Below are 23,186 nucleotides of genomic sequence, written 5' to 3' on the forward strand. Positions count from 1 at the left end.
TCAGACACTACATATGATTCTGCAATCCCTCTTCACACATATTTGCTGTATTAGATACATGGATATGGGCTAATGCTTTCATTCCGAAGTGACCAAACATCCGCAACTTTACGGCTTTATCATCACTATGGAGCTTGCATGGTGCATGTGTGTTATTTCCAAACTCTCTGATGACACGGGCACGGAGATATCATAATTTTAAGTCGATAAATTGCTGATGTAGGCTACTTGATGGTAGACAAAATAAAATATGCTTTCTCTCTCTCTCTCTCTCTCTGTATCTCTTTCTCTCTCTCTCTCTCTCTCTCTCTCGCTCTCTTAGATGTTATTACTCCAACCCTGTTGTATATTCTTACCGTTTGACAGACATACGGTAAATAGGATTGGGTCGTCAGTGAAATATCCATTCTTGCATGAGTAACGTACAGTGCTGTTGAAGGTAGTATCCTTCCCAATCCGTACGCCATTTTCATCAGGTGGCGGAGGCGAACCGCAGTCCTTCGCAGTGCATAAAGGCGGGCCTCCTATTAATATATGCCATAAATCTTATCATGACAGATATAGTCAATACACTTTTTCCGGTGACATTGCATTAATAGATAATTGACAAATTGGTTATTTCTCCTTATTTGTAATCGAGGCAGGAGGCTGGGCAATATCATAATTTGGAGCCAACACTGTTACCACGATGTCCCAAATTTTGCATGATAAAGCCATTATTTTCCGTCGATATCAAAATGCCACAGTTAGGCTACTCAGAGTGTTTGACTGCCCTTCGATTATGATCACATCGGTGGAAACCCTGGTTATGTAGTTTAAAAAAATCTTAGACTATAGGTTATAACAGGGGAAGAAACCTTCTAACTGTCAAAAAAAAGGTTAACAAACACTGCTATAGTAGAAGAAATTGGAATATGTATCCTGTGTAAATTTAAATTTCATTTACTTCCTATTGAACTCCAGCTGAGTAAGAAACTAGTACTACCAGACTAATAAGCATATTTGTGTTTCAAGAAACACCACTGTTCACGAATATTATCGATAACTGAACACCTATTGTCAGTATAAGCCAATCCAATAATATTGGGAGACCATATTACCTCTAACTGATGGCTAAAAGTATACGAACATAGTCCAAATCTACTTTTTGTAACAACTGGAGCAATTTACAGTGATATTTATACTTCTTCTTGAGTAACAACACAGGCTACTTTGGCCCCCTCTGTATGCATAATAATATCCACATGAAATAAATGGCAATGATGTGTAACGATTCCAAAAAATCCTTTATGCTAATGACATTGACTACAGAAAGTAAAAAGAGGTATTCTTACTTGACCACTGTCCCATTGGTACCGTTTCAACAAGTTGAATGTCATCGCAAGATGGGTCTTGCAGAGAGTTGCCTTCGGTGTAGCATTCGGCAGATAATGAGGCAGCGTCGTTAGTTTCATAGCCTTCCTCGCATCCGTACGTTATTATGTCATAATATATGTAACTGAAACAAAGTAACAGATCAAGTTATGAATGAAATTAGCAGGCAAATATGGGCTTTTAATTAGAGTAGACCAGTACCACTAACCATTGCGGCCACCTCAAACACTTGAAAGTAAACTTGTGAAATAATTTAAACCTTTCATAATAGCGGGAAGTACAACATTGTTCAGGTTTCCCCTGTCAACTCGAAAATGCTATACGAATACATAATGAGCTTTTAAAGCTTTTAAATTGTATTTAGTTTATGATGAAATGAAATATAAAGGTATGAATATTCCGTAAGCCAATCTGAAAGATCATTTACCAAGAGAGAGCGATTTATTGATTTGTCCAACTGCTAAGAAAATCACGTTATTGTATGAAAATAAAAAAACAAAAAATCTGTAGGTGTAGGACAGGGAGTCATCAATATGATGATAGGTAGGTCCAACTGGTCTGATCACACCCTGCATTCAACAATTACAGATGTCATGTAGAGATTTGACTGTGGGTAAATAGAACACGAAAGCTACGTAATTCTATATGAATAGCAGCCAGATTATGCGGATATTTATACGAGTTTCATGACGAGCAACATGTTACTTTGCTTCAGTTTAGAATGAGGAATTTCAATGTTTGGTTCGTTACAAAGATGACGAAACATTGCCAAACAGGTTTCGACAGGATTACGCTGGTACTGACGAAATATCACAATCGTTATAGTAGTTCATTATAGATTTGTTTTGATTCGAAAATAACGGGGAAATACCGTTTCAAATCAAAAGAGAAAGTCGTAGCACTTGGGGAAGTCCATGATCAGACCTTCACCTTGTACTACATATATAGTAATGAAATGGAGAACATATTCATTAGAATCATTGTGATCGATGTGATTGGCCTAGCGTAAACTTGAGTATCAAAAAGGATAGGAAAGTGATGATGTCGAAAACGCACGTTGGATCACATAGTAACGGCAAAGTCAGTCTGTCAAAATATATCTCAAAATCTACCTGCCATTCGCAAGAAACGGACTTGTGACCGAGGTATCACTGTAGACGACATGTTCTCCGAGTGAAGGCGTTGCGCATTTAGTCAATTCACATATCGGCGGCTTTTTCTTCCATTTTCTTGACGCCGTACATCTCAACTCTGAGTATCCGCTCAGGTGATATCCGTAGTCACATCTGAACGATACACGAAGCGGTGTGGGATATTGAAACACTGCTAGAGTCAATGCAATATTTGCATTTATCATTGTTGTCTTCAACATTATGTCTAGAATAGTGTTCTTCAAAAATAATTTTTAAATCCTTTTCGGTTATTTGATAATTATGTTAGGTTGGCTCGAAAAAATGTAACGCACTAAATTGGGTTCAATTCCAACTACTTGATGTGAAGCCATAGGAATTTGAATATTGGGAATTTATATAAACATATGATTTTTTTAAATAAATTTCACTGTCAATTCATGGAAATTGTTAAGTTGACTAAAAGAACGATGCATAACAATTTTGGCTCAATTCCTATTAGTAGAAGCGAAGTTATTGCAGTTGAAAATTTCAAATTTGAAAATATAGCATTGACGGTGGGTATTCAGATTTATAATTAAAAAATTCAAATAACTTTGCTTCTACAGGCAGGAATTGCGTCAAATTTGCTTTGCATTGTTTTTGTAGACAACAAAACAATTTCATGGGGGTAAACAAGTAAAACTAAAAGAAAAAAAAATTCTACATTTTTCATCATTAATTCAAAATTTTCAAACTCCTATTGCTTCACATCTATTAGTGGGAACTAAGCCCAATTTGGTGTGCAACGATTGTTTAGTAAATTTAACTATTTTATCAAATAGCCACGAAAATTTAAAAAAAAAGATTTTTGAAAAACCCCAGTGCAGACACAGATCGACTGTTTTTTTATGTTATGTTACTGGCAATATCATGAATAAAATGAATTGGTGCGGGTGGGCAATTATTTCTAAACTGACGTCACACAGTAATTTTTCGCAAAAAATCGAAGAGCTTCCTGGAGGTACAAAACTTCTGTATAGAATTGAATAGTATATTCATTTAGAATTGAATCGATATATTATTGAATAGTATATTCATTTAGGAATGAGCCGAATATTCTCGGCTGACACTCGTCAGGGGTAATTATCAGCAACTAGTAGAGAATTGGAAAGAACATTACACATTACAGTATATCAACAATCGTATCACAAAATATCACGTCAACGGCATAAAATGTCGAATAATCGGGGCGGAGAGAGCGCTTAAGCTCAATGTACCATTTTTAGATGGTACGCAAACTTCTTCTGTACGCACAATCGCACATGTTTGGTGGGCGAATTTTGGTAAAAGTCGACTACGAGGCACCCAAATGAAAGTGTGATCGGTCTCTCCCGTCAGCACGGAATCTGTCTGCTACGAATAACGTGATAATATCGAACTCTTATGTGTTCACGAATGTTGGGTTTATGCCATAGTCCTAGTAGAAATGAAAAGTGATTGTTCTTTCAGAAAGAAATCGATTAGATATGTAAACAATCGATTACGATTACTCCATAATTCTTTCGAATGTAATCGATTACGATTACTAATCACGATTACCCCATGTCTGGGTGTAACCTACTCGAGTGAAACGTTGAACAACAACAGGTTGTTGTAGCTATCAGCAAAAACATGCAACTATAGTATACTAACGTGTAACGGGCACATCCAGAGTACACCTGCGACGTGACGGACACTTGCGCATTATCCACTACAGGTGGCGGTCCGCATGGCACTGGATCGCATGACGGGTTCGGTGCTGACCAGGTGCGATCTGCTTGACACGTGACGTTTTCCGCCCCGATTAAGTCGTATCCTTTGTTGCACCTGCGCAAGTACGCCAATAGTTTGAGAAAGTGCAATTTTGGCGCATCTAGCATGGATTTTACTGGTCGTTTTCAATCCTTGCCTGCCGTATTCTTATTGAAGGTGGTTAAAAGCAGTCATCAACAGTACTAGCGTAAAAGTAATGTCATTAATTTCTACTCAAGTATGAGCGGAAATTTACAATTCATGCCAAAATGTCTTCAAGTGGAAGTGCAAAATCAAGGTATCCGAAGTTCTCCGGTCAAGAGTCTCAAGAAGTCTCATTCTTATAGCTATATTCTTCGCAATTGACGTGAAGTGACAAATGACAATTCGAATAAGTTAAATTTTCGAAAACAAATTCATTTACTGTGATACAAGGTCTACTTCGCCTGGCTGCGTGACAATTTCACACGTAAAGTTGATGCAAACATGCCCTAAAACCGCTTTGTGCCATAGAAAATTGAGAGTGGACGGGATTAGTAGAATTGCTTGTAAGTTAAAAGTGATAGTATTAAAGTAATCGGCCTTAAAAACTGCCGATTAGAAACAAACGCAACCAATTAAGTAAAAGCTCTAAGAAGGTAAAACCTGCCTGTGTACTCTGGAAAAAGTAGAAGTACTTTGTTTATGATAGCGTTACCATACTTCCTCTTTTAAGAAGATTGGTCCTCATTTTTGTCTTTTTTGAGAGTGCCCTTGGAGGACCCTAATGTCCTCTCTTCTGAGAATTTGCCGTTTTTTTTTTTGAGACGTTTGGTCAAATATCGATTCAGATTCGACTGAGACATAGGAAATCAGTACTAAAGTAACGTTCTAGTGGGTATTTTCGGAGTTAAGCCTGAAGGTTGGCCTTTTTTTTTAAGTCAACCAACCACAAAGTCGGGAAAAATTACCCATTTCTTTTACTCCAGTATTACAAGTCTGCAAATTTTGAAAAAGTGTTCTCTTTTCAGATTTCCAAAATACGGTAATCCTAGGGCCTAGTTTATGACCATCTCTGATTGTCATACGCAATGAATGAAATCAAACATACTTGAACACGACCGTAGACTCGTAAAACCATTTCGATCCTTCCACTCTTCCATTTTCAGGAGCTACCGGTTCCGGACATTGTACTGGCGAACAAACTGGTGGATCCACACTCCAAGTTTGCGATGACTCGCAAGACAAAGTAGAACTTCCCGACGTCATTTCGTATCTGACAATAAGAGGAAAAGTAAGATCTGCTGCTTTATTTCTGTAGTCTGATATCAGGTAGATAGAAATAAACGTAGAAAACACGCAAAACACACAGCATATGATCAAAAACCATTAAATATCACCAGAGGTTGTCAAAGTAGTGAGCCATTTTAGAATTACAAATAACGATACGAATTTCCGCAAATTACAAATGGAAGTATAAATTCCCAAGATATGTCAAAACTACTTCAATTGAAAGTAAAAAGTGAAGTTTTTAAAATTACCCAAGTGATTCGGTTCATTGGTATCATATTTCAATTTATCTTAGGTGGCCTCTTTCGGAACTACAGGACGCATCTTCATGACTAACTCAAATTGACCCATAACCTTACAAATAGGTGATGTTGAAATATATATTACAATACCGTGATACAGGGGCTTTTTCGCCCGGTTTTCATGAGAATATCAATTCTAAAAGTAAGGCAATCATATCCAAAACCTAGCTTCTAGTTTGCCTACTTTGTGCATGCTGGCTCTGTCGACTACAGGGGTCACGTCGCAGCTTTGTCGACTATGTGCTGTGTACATGTACAGTTACTACTAAGTATTTACTAGGCGGGCTCAAGATAAGAACCTGATTTTGAATTCCACTTAGAAACACTCTCATTATGACGAACAAAGTTTAGTTCAGTATATTAGTGGTGTTACAATGAAAGATCCACAAAATACACGATAGCCTTCAAATTGCCCCAGACCGTTCGTATTAACCACTACAAGAATAATGCAATGCCATAAAGACTAACAAAACATATTTATTGCCGCAAGCTACAAAATCCTACCTTCGCATACATCTTCAGATCATATTGGATCATATTTTTTAGTTGGCGGATTTTCGAGATTTTCGTGTCATTTTTATGACGTCCATCATATCAGTTCGCAAATTGCTATAAAGTCTTATTACAGAGATATAGCAGTCGTGCGCTCTGCACATTGGTATGCTCCGAAGAGGTGATTTCTTACCCACGTAGCTGCGGCGTAGCCGACATAGCCTACATAACCGACATGCACAAAGTAGACGTATCCGTATAAAGAGTATGTAGTTTTACCTTGGAAATGTTCAGCAGAATTAGAAATATATAAAAAACATAACCCCTTGAGTATAAGTAGTGCAAGTAGGCAAAATTCAGAAGAACATAAAAGTACCAAAGGGTATATATATAGTAGATTTTTGTGTATTGATAAATAAGTAATGTTATACGTTGGATTTGTGTGATTTTTTACAATATTTTAAGTGGAAGTAGATGTAATCCAGAGACCTACCCAATCCTGTAATTAGTGCAAGTATGCAAACTCTACTTCAGAACTTCATTACTAACCACCTCCAAGTACTGGTTGTCAAAACCTACTAGAGTATTCCTGAAGATTGAAAGTGATCCTTATCAAAGACCACATAACGACAACATTGAAATAGACTTACCCGTTATCGCAAGTATATGACACAGTGTCTTTAAAAACGAATGAGTCCCCACTCGGTATTGAGTGCGATCCATGATCAATATTGGCCGGGGCGGGACAAGGCAGCGGCACACACTTAGGTACGGGAGTTAGGTACACGTTCCACAGATCATCACTCCATCCGCAGGTGGATAGCCTGGTCTCAGCAGATGTGCTTGCGTCTGCGAATCTGTATCCTCCGTCACATGTATAATCGACTCCACTTTGAAAGGTTGAACGATGAGTTTTCATGGCGGCTGAAAGGATACGATACTGTATCCTGTCAATCCGTTAGTCAGAGGCGATCATACTGAACATCGTTAGTGCTCGTGAACAAATAGAAATTCTGTATCAATGTCAAGTCGAATTCAAGCAGAAGTAGCGAGTATCCTTTTTAATAGGAATATGACGTAGTGGATTTTTGTACTTCATAATTTTGTGGCCTTTACTTCGACTCATGATATACATACACACGATCTGTGCATATGCATACGTTGAGTTAACGATGGGCATATGCCGCTGGACAACATATGTGCAGATATAGCGTTGTAAGGATTTCTAATTCTTGCACCACCTGTCCATGCTATCCCGATAGTGTTGATTGCCAAGCGGGGAATTCATGGATACCAGTGCTACTAATCAGGTCTCTGGTCTGGCCCGGCCGGGGATCGAACCCACACGATCTACCGATCAAAAAGCCTGATGCTCCACCATTCCGCTATTATTGCCAAAAATTGAAAACTGATAACTAGAACTAGAAGTGGTCTAAAATAATAGTAGTAGATCTCACTGCAACACTCTTAAAATGAGGAAGTAGGCCTACTTCGTTACTGACCATAACTATTGTTAGTGGACCAGACCAAAAAATCGATACTCAAAAATTGGTGCTCACATCATACAAGATATAAGGACTCCAGAAATTGCCAAATTTTAGCACCAGTTTCGTTGCGGTCACTGTTCAACAAAATTTGACACTTGCTCAATTCAGAATCCCATTTCTACTCAGTTGATAGTAGGAGTGGCGATTTTTAAGTGGTGATTTTAAAAAAACATGGAAAAACTACTCCAATAAGAATTAGGACATGAAGGGTTTGAAGTACTTTTCCCTCTAAGCTGCGCGCGTGCGCAATTGCGCAGTGCTGACACGGTCTCTGCGCACCTTAAATCTAAGCTGAGCACAAGAAAGTCGAACCCGGAGTGATGACTTTTTTTTAACAACACAAAACGAGAAAAGTTGGTAATTTTTTAGTCGTTACGCACTGTTGTCCAAGGAACCGCACACTGAGTTTGTGAGTCCCCGCAGACTCGTGAAAAATTAGAGGGAGTATTGGTTTGAAGAGCAATATCTTGAGCATTATTAGGTGGCAAAAGCATTTACAACGTCAAAATTGTTCTTAGCAAAAGAAGATGAATAACAAAGGACACTTCAAATCAATGCAATTTTCGGAATTATTCTCTGTATTGGCTTCCAAGGGCTTCATTCAATGGTCATTAGTACAATTTAACCTACGAAGGAGACACAAATCTTACCAAATGCTACTTTCTAAGTGAAAAAATCAAAAGTAAATATTGTGGACTCAATGATGTCGCACTATTATTATACTAGTACCAAAAAACCGTCCCAAAACCGACGCGAGGACCTCTTAAAAGTAAACGCACTTTATGCGAGTTCTGTGTGAAATACTGAAATATCGAAACTTAAAATTGATACGAACCAATAATGTATTTGCAATCGTATAATTGACGACTGTTTTTATTTATACTTGGTTGCCATGTAGTAACAAGGATTGGGTATTTCAAGATATAAAAGACAAACATGCAGTTGCACGTACAGCTGATATCTTACCGTTCACCAAATGTCCATTCTCGATTTCGAACGGTGTAGGACAAACCATTGGCACGCATTTTGGAGCCGACTTGAGCCACCCCACAGTTTCCGAACACTGTCTTAAATGGAGGGTGTCAGGAGCAGGTTCCACCACCCCGTCACTTTTGAACACCAACGCTGACGCTTCTGGAGAATGCTGCAGATATTTGGAAAGGACTTTCCTGATTCTGTCCTGCTTTTCGGAATCCATGGAAGCTGAAATTAGGGTGTGGATTTGGAACTGGTATATCACAGAACTATACTTGTGTCAAGAAGGCTGGTAACTACGGTTGAGCACAATCAATGGAGTGATTGAATCCGAAATGAGCATTAATTGTAATAATTCGTGTCATGTGGTGCGAGACGTTTTTTTTTAAATTAATACGTCTAAGAGTTTAGTCTAAGAGAAATCGTGTCTGAAACGTGTTCAAACATTATGTCTGGGGTGTTCTCGGAGTGCTTGCATCTCAGAAATCGAGTCTGTGGTGTTCGATATCATGTCTGTGGTGTATTCGACTTCTGTCGTAACTCGGACATCGTGTCTAGGGCATGTTGGTAATGAGACTGACATTATTGTGAATATAATGACAGACCTTATTTTAAACACCAGACCAACCCTGTTGTAAACATGACTAACCTTATTGTGAACAACCGGCTGACCTTATCTTGAAGAAAACCGACCGTAATCGAACCAGCCAAGTGGCATTCAGTTGGAAGGATTATGTATATCTCAAAGGTACGCAATGTTATCAGTATTTAGGACATTGCATTATACCAAGAAAAAATATAGCTCTGAGGTGTGCAATATCATTATATGTGGGACATTGAAATACACCATTTCAGATTTGTGGGTAAATGGAAGTTTGAATGAGCTCATTATTCCTTTGATGTGTGAGAATGAATGAATGAATTAGTTGTGACGTCAAATGGGTGAAAAACAAGAATGAATTGGATGAGAATTGCTCACCAACTAATACTGCGCTGACATTTCTCGCCATCTCTTCATCAGATGCAACAGCAGTGTTCGTTCCGTCAGTTAAACTTGCGGCAGACTTGGTTTGCGGAGCACTGAAAATCTGCAAAGGGAAGGAAATAGGCCAAAAATCGTTAATGAATGTACAATGCATACTTTTTCACAGTACTTGTTTACATACTGCTTCCATTGTTTAGGTAAAACTGCTCACTTTTTTAATTTCCAATTTTGTAAAAGTATAACATAGTTTTGGCAAGTGTACATCTCTTTTATGAGTGAAACTGTGATAGCAATGGAGACAAATAGCCCCTGTATCACTGTAACTGAATATCTTTCCTCTTGATGAGCCAATTTGTATTGCCATTAGCCATTTTGCGTTGATTGCAAAGATGCAACTTGGAGATTTGGCTGCAACTGTCTTCGAACTTCAAGCCAAATCTACGTTTTGAAACTAATTGCTTGAATACTTTCGGACTTCCACTCTCTACTTTGTATTCGGTAGAAATTCATGGCATTATTTCAAATTTCTTCCTCATTAACATTGTTTAATTATTTGACCAGCTCCGGTCATTGCAGGCAAGTCCCATGGACTTCGATTCGACTTGCTAGACAATAATAGTTCAACGAGACTCTTGGCGGTAAATAACTTCATTATATAATTGAATTGTATATCCATATTGAACCAGACCAAAATGTGTTGGATTGATCAGCAACTAGTACAAAATGGGAAAGAACATTGTATGAAAAATGTTGATAAATTGACACGTTCGTAATCATAGTGGTTTTGTCGGTGAGGTTATGAGTCGATAGTACGCTAATCCATTTCAATTACTGTATTTGTGAGTAATTAAAGATTTCATGCTGACGTTGTTTGTGGTAATCATGGTGCTTGTCGACTACTATGATAATTGGGCATAGACACCAGGCCGATATTTTTTATGGATTCCGTATCGGCCAACTTTAGGCACGGTCCCCTTCTTGGCTTTTTATAAGACACCGCTTACACGGATGAGATGGCGACGAGGAGCCTAGGTAAACCTCAAACACTTACGTAGGAATTCAGGAGGCGACCTCGGTCGGACTCGATCCCACAACCCATTGGTGTTGCAGTAGTGGGCTATACCACTACGCTATCTCGCCAGCTCTATGATTTTATGTTACCGCGCACTCTTAACAGCCATAGCAAAATCCTACTCTTTAAAGGCAGTCGTGAAAATAGTGCGTTGGTGTCAATTTTCCAGGACTTGGTCGGAATATGACGTATTGCTTGTGTCATCTTGTCGGTCAAGCTGGGCAATTGATTGAATACATTTTCCAAAATGTGACGCCACGAATATACTAAGAACAATTCTAGCAATTCCCATTCGGCACAAGCTTCACTGAATATAGCAAGGGGAAAATCCTAGCCGCACAAGTCTTCACTTACTTTTTTTTCTTTATACCAACAAAGCAAATTCATGATGTTCACTACAAGTAAAACCAATCGATGAATCGCACACCTGATATCCTTTATCGCAGGCAGTGACGGCGGCTGCTCTTGGCTGGTATTTGCCAGATTTGTAGAGTTCAGGATGTTGCACATCACTTGCGGTGGAAGACACAAATTGAAACGAGTTTTTGACATACTCTGCGAATTGGATTTAAGGATTACGATAAAAAGAGGCAGAGAGAGTGGATTGGTTTCAACTTTAAATATAGGAAATATTACCATAACAATCATATCGATTATGCAATTTTTATGACCGAAACACAATTCACGAAGCTGACGTTAGATTGTCAAAAAGTCATATCACATTTTCCGATACCTAGTATAAAGATGGATATATTTACTATAATCATGTACAGACGGAGCTAGAAATAAGGTGAAAATACTGCAAAGTCAAACATTCACCATTGAGATCAAATAGAGGTTTGGTGAATATTATAGAACAGTTTAGGGTTTTGCTATTGGAATAGAACAGTGAATCTCCAATGTCGGTCAGATCATATCATGGTTGCTGAAAAAAACACGGGGGGGGGGGGCAATCGGGGGTGAAAGCGTACAAAGGATTATACTTATGTATAATATTTAAATATGGTATGTTTGGTTTCTCATAAGTTCATTATAAATTCTTGGATGTTGATGTAAAAGCGATAGAATGTTCGACTCATCTTAGCCTATGAGAAGCGTAAAGATCCAATCTGGGAAATTATCTTAACATTACACCAATTGTTATTTGTGAATACTTTAAACTTCGTAGCTACATCAAGGTAAAGTGCATACCAAAACGACACTTCACTTGACAATATTAGGGTTTCAAAGTAGAAAGTATACACACCATACTATTTGAGTAAATCATATCGGTAAAAGCTAGTTGATTACTACAGAAAATAGTTTAGAAACCACTTGGCTAGACTACTATATTCGTTAATTACTTCCAACTTTTGTGAGATACATGCATCCTATTTCCATTCCTTTGCCTTTAGTCATTCCAATGCTGTTATTTTATGTGAGAGACAGTGAACGATAAGTTTGTTTGTCGAGAATCAATTACGAATTACAGCAAATATAAATAGATATAGAATGAAACGACTTATAAATGGGCCAGAAAGTGTAGCGGTGATGCGTATGGCGTCTTGATCGCTAGGTCGTGGGTTCGATCCTCGGACCGAAGACTCGAAAACTGGCAACCGTAGCTATCCTGCTAGGCGCTCAGCATCCACGGATAGAATGGAGGAGAAAAAGCAGGGCTGCAGACTAGGTGACCTTACGGTCGTACGGCATATCCGTCGTCAAAGTATCCCGATGGTGCAGGCGAAAAATACTATCTGATCTCTCTATATATACAGAGAGAGAGATTAGGCCACCCAATTTAGACAACGTCTTTGTATCGGCGGTGCCTGCTAAAAGTTTTTGGAATCACCAGTTCAAATTATTTTAATTAGAAGTGTAGAGACATGAAGTAAGTTCAATTCCATGGTGGTATGCTAGTAAATGAATAAATAAATATTGTGGCAACAAATGAAACTGTACGTTATCGATTTATTAATAGAGTAATATCAAAATGTGGGCCAAGGAAACATGTTTGGTAAGGAATATTGAAGGGAAGAAGAGATAAAGAGAAAATACCACTACAAAATACTAGTGCATAAATGAGTAAATATTGGTGCGAATATGTGCATGTATCTGTGTATAAGTAGAGTAATATGAGAATTGGAGCCATATAATAATAATAGGAATGAAGATAAAGAGATAAATATCGCTCAAAATAATACTTTGTCTGAGAATCAAAAAACTGAAAAGTATTGCCTTCGAACCTGGTTCTGCACAAGTGATCGGCTCACACACGGGCGGGTCTTCTGTGGTCCAATATCCGTATTCGTCACATACTCGCACAGGATTCCCGGTCATTCTGAAATCCCTTTCGCACGTATAAGTCAATCTGCTCTGGTACACGTTTTCTCCGTAGACATTGTGCGTTTCGTAAGTTGCGTACGCGACTTGCGGCGGAGAACCGCAAGAGTTTGGCTCGCAGACTGGGGCGGTTGTGAACTCTTCTGAGGCGGTACACTGTAAATTCAAAAGCAGAGATTGTAGATAATACTCATAGATGATACTCAACTTAAAGTCTTCATATTTGTCATTCTTTTGAGGAAGTCACAGCAGATCAGTGATCCTGATTACAGTTTTTGCACCCGACTCCTTTCTTGTCATTTTGACGGATTAGGGACCGGCATTAGAATAAATTTTGCTTGTCAATGGCTGGGTAAGGTACTACAACCTCTGAGCTACATATTGATAATGGAATACACGTAATGCTATCAATTTCATCAAAATTAGGCAATTAAGAACAAAATTTCAGAACATGCCAGAAATATCAGCAGTACACGAAGAGAGAGAATGAGGGATTTAATTGATTTGTCAATCCGAAAATTAACAAACAAATTGAGTATGTAAAAAAAACGAAAACACATACACAGTAATGTTAATTTGCGTCTAACTGTATACAGTACAGACGGATACCAGCGATGATCGTTGCGAACTTCCAACCGGGAATGAAGAGATTGTAAGCACTCTTGTACCAATTAATTATGATGATTTAAAAATAGAAGAAAAAGAGCACAGTATATGGCTTGATGCAACCTAGCTCAATATTTCGAGAATTCGATAGGTTTGGAAATTACTGAAGTACAAAGTTTGATGGAGCAAACCACACCGAGATGTCATAGATTAATATCAAGCTGGGAATTACTATTGTAGTTAACCATACGGGCTTAATTCTCAAACTGGATTAGGTTACGGTGATGCGACGGAGATATTGCCTGTTTTTATTGACTATTGATCTTACTGGCGGGAACTGTAGCGTATCCATGGTACCTGATGATCAATTGCTTACTGCTTAGCCAAGTTAGCACCTGGTAACATCCAATGCATGGAATCAAGGGGCCATGTACTGACTTGAGCAACTAGATAATTCTAGTTATCTAATTTCACTAAATTAGAGCAAACTACCAGAAATCCAATTTTAATCTAATTCGTGAAATGTCTATATTTTCTAATTCAAATTTTAATTTAATTTGTGAAGTGTTCTTATGCTCTAATTCTAATTCTGATCTGATTGGGAAAAGCTGAAAATTCTCTAGCTGTCCAAGTCTAGCTATGTAGGCTAACACTGTTACAATCACGGAAAGAGGCAATGAAGGAAATTTTGATTAAATCTATCATACGGCCATTCAATGACATGTTGTGGCACTGCATTACAAGTGATAGGTTCTGAGTGGGCAACAGATATCTTGATTTGGTTACTATTAGGTGGGTGTAAGGAGAAGAAACTATCAAAACGATAATACTAAATCATCAAATGAATTTCGGTGACAAGGAATGTTGACATCGGGTAACAAAAACATCGACTGAAACTAGTCAACTCAAATTATGAAAATTTATATGTGACGGTGACTCGGAATATGCTATCGTAGGATTCGCACCTCAACCATAATATTTCCAATCTCGCTGAAGCCTGTATCACAGTAATACATCACTTGGTCCCGGTATAGTAGATTGCCGCCACTTGCGCCTGGTCCGTACGGCTGCAGAACGGAAAAGGCATGCTCCACGACTGGAGCTTTGCCACACGAAACACGAGAACATTCCGGAGGGATACCTGAATTGAGCATACTTTAACTGTGATTGAGAGTAATATAACAGAGTTTTGTGTCATCGAATTCAAGTTTGTGTCATATTAATTGATTGATTTGAATTGATTGGGTTTGGAATTGATTTGCATACAATATACCAGTGGTTCCCAACCGGGGGAGAATTCCTTCCTTGGGGGGAATTTTGAAATTTTTAGGGGGGAATTTGGCTTCGGCGTTGTATGGGAATATACTCTGGGTTCACAATGTGTGTTGAGATAGCGCAGTGGTTTAATCCACTGCTGCAACACCAATTAATTGTGGGTTCGAGTCCGACCGAAGTCGTGTTTGGGGTTTATCTAGGCTCCTCCTCGCCATCTCATCCGTGTAAGCGGTGTCTCATAAAAGCCTAGAAGTGGGCCGTGCTATAAGTCGGCAGCTACGGTAAAAAATATGAAGGAAATTGCAATGGTGTAAATGACCATAGTAGTCGACACACACCATGAACACCTCAAGACAAACATACTGGGTTCACAAGGTTTTTAGATTTTTATGGTAGAGCTGTTAAGTAGAAACTAGTTCTTTACAATTGCATGCTTCATTGGCAGATTTTAAGCTGGGTGTTTGTTCCAATGCCTTCCGTAGATATTACACCCCCTGGTAAAGTGAGGCCCGCGAGACGATTTCGTTTGGTCCGCGACAGCCTCTCGACCAAATCGCTACTAAGCAGGAAAAAGGCAACCCGAATTCAGCACAAGGCCGCTACCTTTTCAAGCCAACATATGAACTAGCATGAAACTCATCGATACGACTGAAGGTCATAGCAGGCGGACTTTGATTTGTTTTTCGTCAGCGGCTACCCGACCGGTAAAAATGAGCAAGTAAAATTTAGCTGTACTTCACCAAAGTGTAGTGCGGTCCCCATTCGACATGGCTCGGACATATCCGAATATGTCTGGCCAATAATTGCACAGTAGGGTTGTTCAAAATTTGGAAAATGTTTGGAATTCTGCGTGTCCATCGCTTATTCTCTAGATTATTGTTAAAAAACAATAATGGGCTTGAAAGAAGCTCGCAGGAAAGCCGCTAACATTTGTCTAAATGCGTTTGAAAGTAGCCGTCGGCGAGTGGGCGGGGAATCGATGAAGTGGGCGGGCAAAGAGAAGCCATTAATCCTGATTGGTTGAAGCCGGTAATAATAAGCTAATGATTGGCTGAAAGACAGACTTTGTGAACACTGCTGGTAACGATTTTTGCGTGCTGTTGTGCAGTCGTTTCTGTTGGTGGCATTACAGACATGATATAATGCCTTTGTTAATGTTGTCACCAAGAGTCCATAGTACAACATCGCAACCGCCTAAGTTAATATCTACCTGCAGAAAGTGCTATGTATTGCACAGGTGCTCTCGCTAGTTGAGATACGAATAAACTAGATGCATGCATATTGCTACCTCTCCAAAAGTTACTGACAGTGAGTGAAACTCAAAAATTTACCACCAGGAGTCAACATCTCAGTAGTACTTGTTATGACTGGTCGACGTCTCACCCATAAACAAACGCATATTACACTTTTTATTCACAATTGAATGAAGGCGAAAAGCACTATTTACAAAAGACATTAAAAAAGTACGTTGCAGATCTGTGTTGCATTGTCAGGCACAAGTTGCAGATTACAGGCTTTTGATTAGAGTTGACTTCCTGCTGTCTCCAACTGTCTTCCTATGCTGTTCCACAGCTTGAAGCAGCCTGTCTCTTTGTTGTTCATTGTCAGTCAAGATTGCAGCATAGTCTGTGCTTAGCTTTACACCTCGTTCTGCGGCATCATTAAAGACTTTGACAGAACTGATGTAGGAGCTCATTCTGGTGTAGGAATCTGATAAGTGCCAAACATCAACCGGTTGAGCTAGCCACGCCCCAGAGCATTCAAAAACATCAAATATGTACCACGACTGTGGCCCAATAAAATCAGACAAAGTAGTGTCCTTGTTGATGCGTACAGTTGCATTCAACGAGAGCGGGCCTCTCCTGAAACTTGAAGTTCGCTCTACCTGTAGGAGCGTCTTTGCCATATTTTCTCGGGTTTCATTGCTTTCACTCGGCGAAAACAAGGCATATACAGCGGTTTCCTCCACGATATACGAGTCATGCTTTAAAAGCTTTTGTGAAGCAGCTTTGGAATTGTGCCCATCCACCTTGCATGGTGTGTTGCACCAGGTTTGTGATGATGTATATTTCCATCTGCACCTAGAAGAGCAAGATCATTAGTCACACATTGTTTGTAGTCATCCCGTGTGAAGAAATCTTTTCTGGCGAGTAGTAGCTTGAAGTTCTCAACTGTCATTGCTGTTAGTTCTTTAAAGCATATAGGAATAGTCAGAGTCTTGAATTGCTGTTTTCTGTCAAGACTGCTCCAGCTCGCCTTAAGGTGGGCAAACCATGTGTTCTCTGGTCCGGTTGCTGCTTTTCCAAATAAACATTTCCAGACGTCTTTGACTACTAGCTCATACACATGGTGCCGACACGCATGGTAAAAAACCTTCTTTCCTAGAAGGTCCTCAAGGATCTTCGCTGCACCCTTCTTCCAGCCGCTGTTGCTTGCTGTGGTGTCAAAAACCAAAGCTGTTACAGCATCTTGTATATCCCGCTTTTTAATTATGTCGAAAGTAGTTTCAGCTTGTGTCTGACCTGCCGCATTTTGTATGTTCTGAATTCCAAGTAGTTTTCCTTCCGAGTATTGAGGTTGACAAGATAGAACAATTGACAAAGCTTCATATCGATTTCCTAATCTATCCTCTGTGAGCTTTCCATCCCAATGAATGGCAACATGCTGTGGTCTATTTTCGGCAAATTTTTCCAAAATGTCCTGAGATATTTCCAGGCGATTTGTTTCCCTGGTTCTCTTCGTTTAAGATCTTGACAGGGAGAACATGGCTATATCTCCTCCACAAGCCTTAATAAATGCTCCCATCAGCATCGTTGCATCGTTGCATCGTTGTCAGTTACTTGCAATCGATCCAGAGCTTGGGAAACATGCGTATTTTTCATAATATTTTTAGGTGCCATCAGTTTAATGGATTGGGTCGAGGTGCCAAGTCCAACATCAGCATCATAGTCAGAACTTGAACTCAAACTGTCACCCTCTTTTGAAGATGACGATGATGCTAAAACAACATATAGTCACAACTTGCGTCGTGTGAAACGTTTTCAACAGTTTGATCTGCAAGGGCTGCTGTTTTCTTTTTGAGGTCTTTAGCCAGAATTTTGTCTCTTCCCAACATTATTGACTGGCGAGATTGCCGTTGATCTTCATAAAATGCAATGTCTTCAAGCTTTCTTTGATGTGATAGATAAATGTCATTTTTTATTGTTGTTATGGCATCTCTACTTCCAATATCCCACAGCTTGTCCAAATCATCAGTGAATTTTCTCCTCTTACCCTTGGGATCACTTTCCTGTTTCGGATTCTTCTTCAGATCACGCCATCTTTCGTGCAGGTTTTGAAGTGATCGCACCACATGTGATTTCTGCATTGTCGCAATTCTCGCCATTTTCCACACTGTCATTACATCATCCACCACCACAGTACATAGTTCATGAGTAGGAGTTGATTGAGGACAATGCTCTTTCAGATGCAGCAAGTAACTCATTCCTTCTCGTATAGTAGGTAATCTCGAGCCACAGACGTAATCGCAAGTATATCCGACCAAGTACTGCTCAGATTTGGATCTTGTTCTTCGCTGCAGCATGTGTGCAATCTTTCGTCGTTTTGCCTCTGCCATGACTGCACTATTGTTGCTCCAAAGCATAAACTACTGCCATCGACTGTGAAGCATTCAAAGAACACGTGTTACAGTACTACTAATGACTCATCAACACACAACGCGGTTGTACAGAACCACAACCGCTACTAACAGACTCTACCTCAGCAAAACAGACTTGCAATTTAGTAAAGCGAAGCTCCCGAATCCGAGTCAGCTGTTGCAGTAATCAGTGAAGCTTAGCCGATTACCCAATCAAGAACCGTGGTTTCGTGATTGCCCGCCTCTGCTGTCGGTTGCCCGCCCACTCTTCAACAACGACTTTCAAACGCATTTAGACAAATGTTAGCGGCTTTCCTGGGAGCTTCTTTCAAGCCCATTATTGTTTTTTAACAATAATCTAAAGAATAAGCGATGGACACGCAGAATTCCAAACATTTTCCAAATTTTGAACAACCCTATTGCACAGTCAACAAATGGTTGAGCGTTAAAAAGCACATTTTTCAGTCACAGGCAACTTTTTTTATAGGGGGGGGGGAATTTAGCTCAAATATTGGCCAAGGGGGGCACGAGACCAAAAAGGTGGGGAACCACTGCAATATACCAATGCTTCAACAAAAAATAAATGTCATTCAGTCGAGCATGGCTTTCACGAGTGTTCAGCCACCACCATTTAATTGCAAATAAACAGTTCATTTTGAAAAATGCTGACATTTCTAACAAACAGATAGTGTTGACCAAGTGGTGCAATTCAGGAGTGTGGAACGCTAATGGAAAGCTGGCCAGATATGAAAAGTGCGGTGAGATCTTGGGTCTCACACTTAAAACTTACAAGGCTCATCCTCTCACTAGAAATTGGTTATGGTGATAGCAAGATACTGTATATTCTATGAACATTTTGAAGGTTAAGGATTAACTCTAATCATAAATATTCATGTGCATAGTTAACATATGCACATTTTATGATTTTAATGCTTCCCCTACTCATAGACCACCCGAGAAGAGACCAAAATGTACCGGACTACGTTCTATTTGAAACTAAATTTGTGGACCTAACATCTTTTAAATTTGGTTCTTATTCACAGGGCACTATTTACTTCATTTCTGCAGACTGCAGAAATGTGCAATGGTACAATATAATCAATGATTAGGTGATTAGAATTAATAGATCGGAGCTGTTTCCAATTGACCTAAATTGCAGTGAAATCTTCTCTACCCTCACAATTTCAATAAGATATATTAATCACAACCATATAACAAACATAAAATGACATGACACCTATACAGAATATATTCTTCCAGTTGATGTCAAAATATATCATTTTGCTACGCACCTGTCCACGAACGTTCGGAATCACATTTTCTCACTGCGTCGCCTTCAGTTTGCTCGTAACCCAAGTTGCATGTGTAAGACAAATCACTCTGATAGAGAGCCCCCGTTCCATATGGACCGTCCAATATACTGAAATTGCAATCATATTACGAACATCGGCACATCGAATACCGAAATTCTGTAAACTGATGGAAATATATTTATTCATTAGTACTGTGAATTAGGGACCATGTGCCTCAACATATTTCAGTAATCTTCGTGCTAAAACATTTTAGTAATTAAAACTAAAATATTAAAGGAATCCCAGAATTTTACTGATTCCACATATGTTCAGAAGAAAATATACCTCAGTTCGGAATTGCTGACAGTAGCGGGCATGGGACATTCGATTGGAAGACATCTAGGAGTTGGAGTCGACCAAGTACCATGCTCTGTACATCGGGCCTCCATATCGTCAGTGGAATAAAATCCAGCATCACAAGAATAGGAGATGGTATTGTTGTATTCGTACGATTCTCCTAGTTCAGGCTGAAATGAATCAAAATTTAAAAAAAAAGAAAAGAAATACAAACATTGGATGGACCTTGGTGCCGGTTTCATAGATACATACCAACATTTACATTTAAACTTTGGAAAGTGGGATGTTTGATTTGCAAATTCCGGTGACAACAAGTCTGTATACCGGCATCCTCATTGATAGGAATATCCACACTTACTGGATGACCTTACATAGAGAGTGATGAAAGTTGATGACATATTCATATTTCATATATGAACGACATTAAGGGGGCACAGGAATGATGCACATTCGGACGATGTCTTTAATGGATCAATTGAAAGCATCTAGCGATTAAGATCATTCTAAAAACAGGCGTGTCAATGAGAAGCAAAGGAGAAGAATGTGGTTGAACTACAATAAGTTTATTTATTACATATGCTATTTAGAATCCACCTAAGCTATTCATCGTTCACCCCCTTTGGTATACTATTTGAATTATCCTAATTATTTTTGTCCGGTCAAGACATACAATGTACCATGCAATAATTAGGGCACAATTCAATGTAACGAATAGATAGGACACAGGAGGATGCTGAAACGACCAAGTACAGTCTCGTAATTCAACATCCTCATCATTGGGTTCAATTCTGTCGAAATAAACATAGTTCGTGTCCAACATACTCCATCTGCTAGGATGTACTTAGACTAAATAGAAACACATGTAAGAGAATGGTACCTGACGAGAATGTGATTAAACAAAATTATGGCCCAAATAGTCAGGCCGAAAATATTTTATAAGTCAGTTGATCAGTGAGCCTAAATGTGCTCAACTGACCTTTACAAGTTGAATGACCACAATCCAGAAATTGAAAAAACGTTGACGTAAAGCAAAGGTATCTCAAAATAAGAATATATCTAAAATGATAGTGATCAACACAAGCTCATATATATTACCAGTAATCGGTTTACGCTGCCATATTGGGGTTGTGTAGGTTCGGGGCAAATTTCAATATCACATTCGAAATCTTGTGCTGGCTGCCAGTGATTTTCCGTGTCGCAGTCAATGGTATCCGTGCCTGACGACCAGTATCCAAGATCACATTGGTAACTGGAAACAAAGACACATCTTGTATTGAATAAGTGGAATATTATTCATTATTATAAATAGTCTTGATTTCAGATAAATTGGGCCAATTAGAAAATGTTCCGATGATAGCAGGTAATATTACTAGTCAGACGTCGGCGTTGAAAAGAATTTCTTAATAAACATCCAACAATATATTTTATATTTTATTCCTTGATAGTGTCGTACGTATCGCATCGTATGTAACGTAGTGTGCTGCTATGAATAGATGAACCTAAAGGCCATGAACGACAACATCGTGTATGTGGCTACTAAACAAAACAATTTTTTTATGTTAGGGGGTAGGGGGCGTTTGATATCTGTATGATTTGTCAAAAGAACATTCTCTAAAATCATTTGTGAAACACCGGACTAAATTGTCTTTAATATACAATTAAATAGTATAATCATATTGAAATGAACCCGAATATTCATCAAAATATTTTATCAAAGCCGAGGCTGTGTCATGAAAGAGTTCGTGTACCATTTAAAAATAGTACATTGAACGCTCTCGTATTCGATATTTGATGCTGGTGACGTCATAATTTGTGATACGATTGTTGACATACAATGTTATTTTCCATTCTATACTAATTGCTGACGACTAGCCCTGAAGAGTGTCGGCCGAAAATATTCGGATTCATTCAATATTAATAAACTATTCAATTGAATATTGAAGTTCCAAGAATCTCTTAATTGTCTTTGTTACTGTTTATCCTTGGCTCTGATATGGTATCGATTTAAGATAACATGGATTGGCATACGCTTTACAGACACAGAATTTAAACTACTTCATGAAGGAATTATTATTGATTGGACGAAACAATATACAAAGAAGCACGGCATCAAATGCAATATTAGAAATCAGAACTTACCTGACAATAGCTTTGTAGACATAGCCATCAGCGTTTGACAATCTCTGCTGGGAATGTGGAACATGTCTCGGGATCGGGCATGGCTTTGGGTTACATGATGGAGTGTCTGCAAAACGATGATGAGTATGTGAACTTATGGTCAATATATAGAAATATTTGAAACCAACTTGAACACAAGCAATTTATGAACACCATATATACTTGTGTTGGAAGTCACACGAAAAATATGGTAATGTACAAGTCTTGATCGTCCAATAAATATATGATAGGAATTCCATGCCATAAAAAGGACTTGCAAAGAGCATTTCAATAATTCCTATATCTCTCATATTGTTAAACATCCTTTCATTCTTGAATGACCTTGTTTCTCGTCAGTCCATTTCCCAGAAGCCAGACAAGAGAGGGCTGTATCTCCCTTCAGGAAGTACCCTGGTTTGCAGAAATAATTGGCCAAATCACCATACAACTGTCCATTATCTGAAAATCGAACATAATATATACAGTTTTTGATGAAAGGCAACGTTTAGTCTCTGAAACTAATTAAAAGTTCACCATTACTGTGTATACTTCGGTATATATCAATATCAACAATTAGTTATAGTATGGTTTTGCAAGCTACGTCATTCAGTCATCCTATGT

General features: G+C 38.8%; 1 protein-coding gene across 3 annotated transcripts in view; it reads right to left on the reverse strand.

The window, feature by feature from the left end:
- LOC145434897 (sushi, von Willebrand factor type A, EGF and pentraxin domain-containing protein 1-like) overlaps nucleotides 1-23,186 on the reverse strand; it is a 221,150-nt gene that overhangs the window by 69,617 nt on the left and 128,347 nt on the right. For all 3 annotated transcript variants that reach the window (XM_080312126.1, XM_080312125.1, XM_080312124.1), the window contains exons 46-61: nucleotides 22,908-23,024; nucleotides 22,548-22,653; nucleotides 21,504-21,657; nucleotides 20,397-20,578; nucleotides 20,052-20,179; nucleotides 14,813-14,988; nucleotides 13,145-13,397; nucleotides 11,347-11,474; nucleotides 9,842-9,950; nucleotides 8,854-9,090; nucleotides 6,991-7,264; nucleotides 5,368-5,532; nucleotides 4,179-4,352; nucleotides 2,487-2,660; nucleotides 1,335-1,498; nucleotides 357-524 (exon numbers count right to left, since the gene is read on the reverse strand). In XM_080312126.1, the coding sequence (XP_080168252.1) occupies nucleotides 357-524; nucleotides 1,335-1,498; nucleotides 2,487-2,660; nucleotides 4,179-4,352; nucleotides 5,368-5,532; nucleotides 6,991-7,264; nucleotides 8,854-9,090; nucleotides 9,842-9,950; nucleotides 11,347-11,474; nucleotides 13,145-13,397; nucleotides 14,813-14,988; nucleotides 20,052-20,179; nucleotides 20,397-20,578; nucleotides 21,504-21,657; nucleotides 22,548-22,653; nucleotides 22,908-23,024 (2,709 nt within the window). The remainder of the gene's footprint in view (nucleotides 1-356; nucleotides 525-1,334; nucleotides 1,499-2,486; nucleotides 2,661-4,178; nucleotides 4,353-5,367; nucleotides 5,533-6,990; nucleotides 7,265-8,853; nucleotides 9,091-9,841; nucleotides 9,951-11,346; nucleotides 11,475-13,144; nucleotides 13,398-14,812; nucleotides 14,989-20,051; nucleotides 20,180-20,396; nucleotides 20,579-21,503; nucleotides 21,658-22,547; nucleotides 22,654-22,907; nucleotides 23,025-23,186) is intronic.

The sequence above is a fragment of the Botryllus schlosseri genome, chromosome 3, assembly GCF_051294905.1.
Source record: "Botryllus schlosseri isolate E-star chromosome 3, Bs_hap1, whole genome shotgun sequence".
Lineage (NCBI taxonomy): Eukaryota > Metazoa > Chordata > Ascidiacea > Stolidobranchia > Styelidae > Botryllus > Botryllus schlosseri.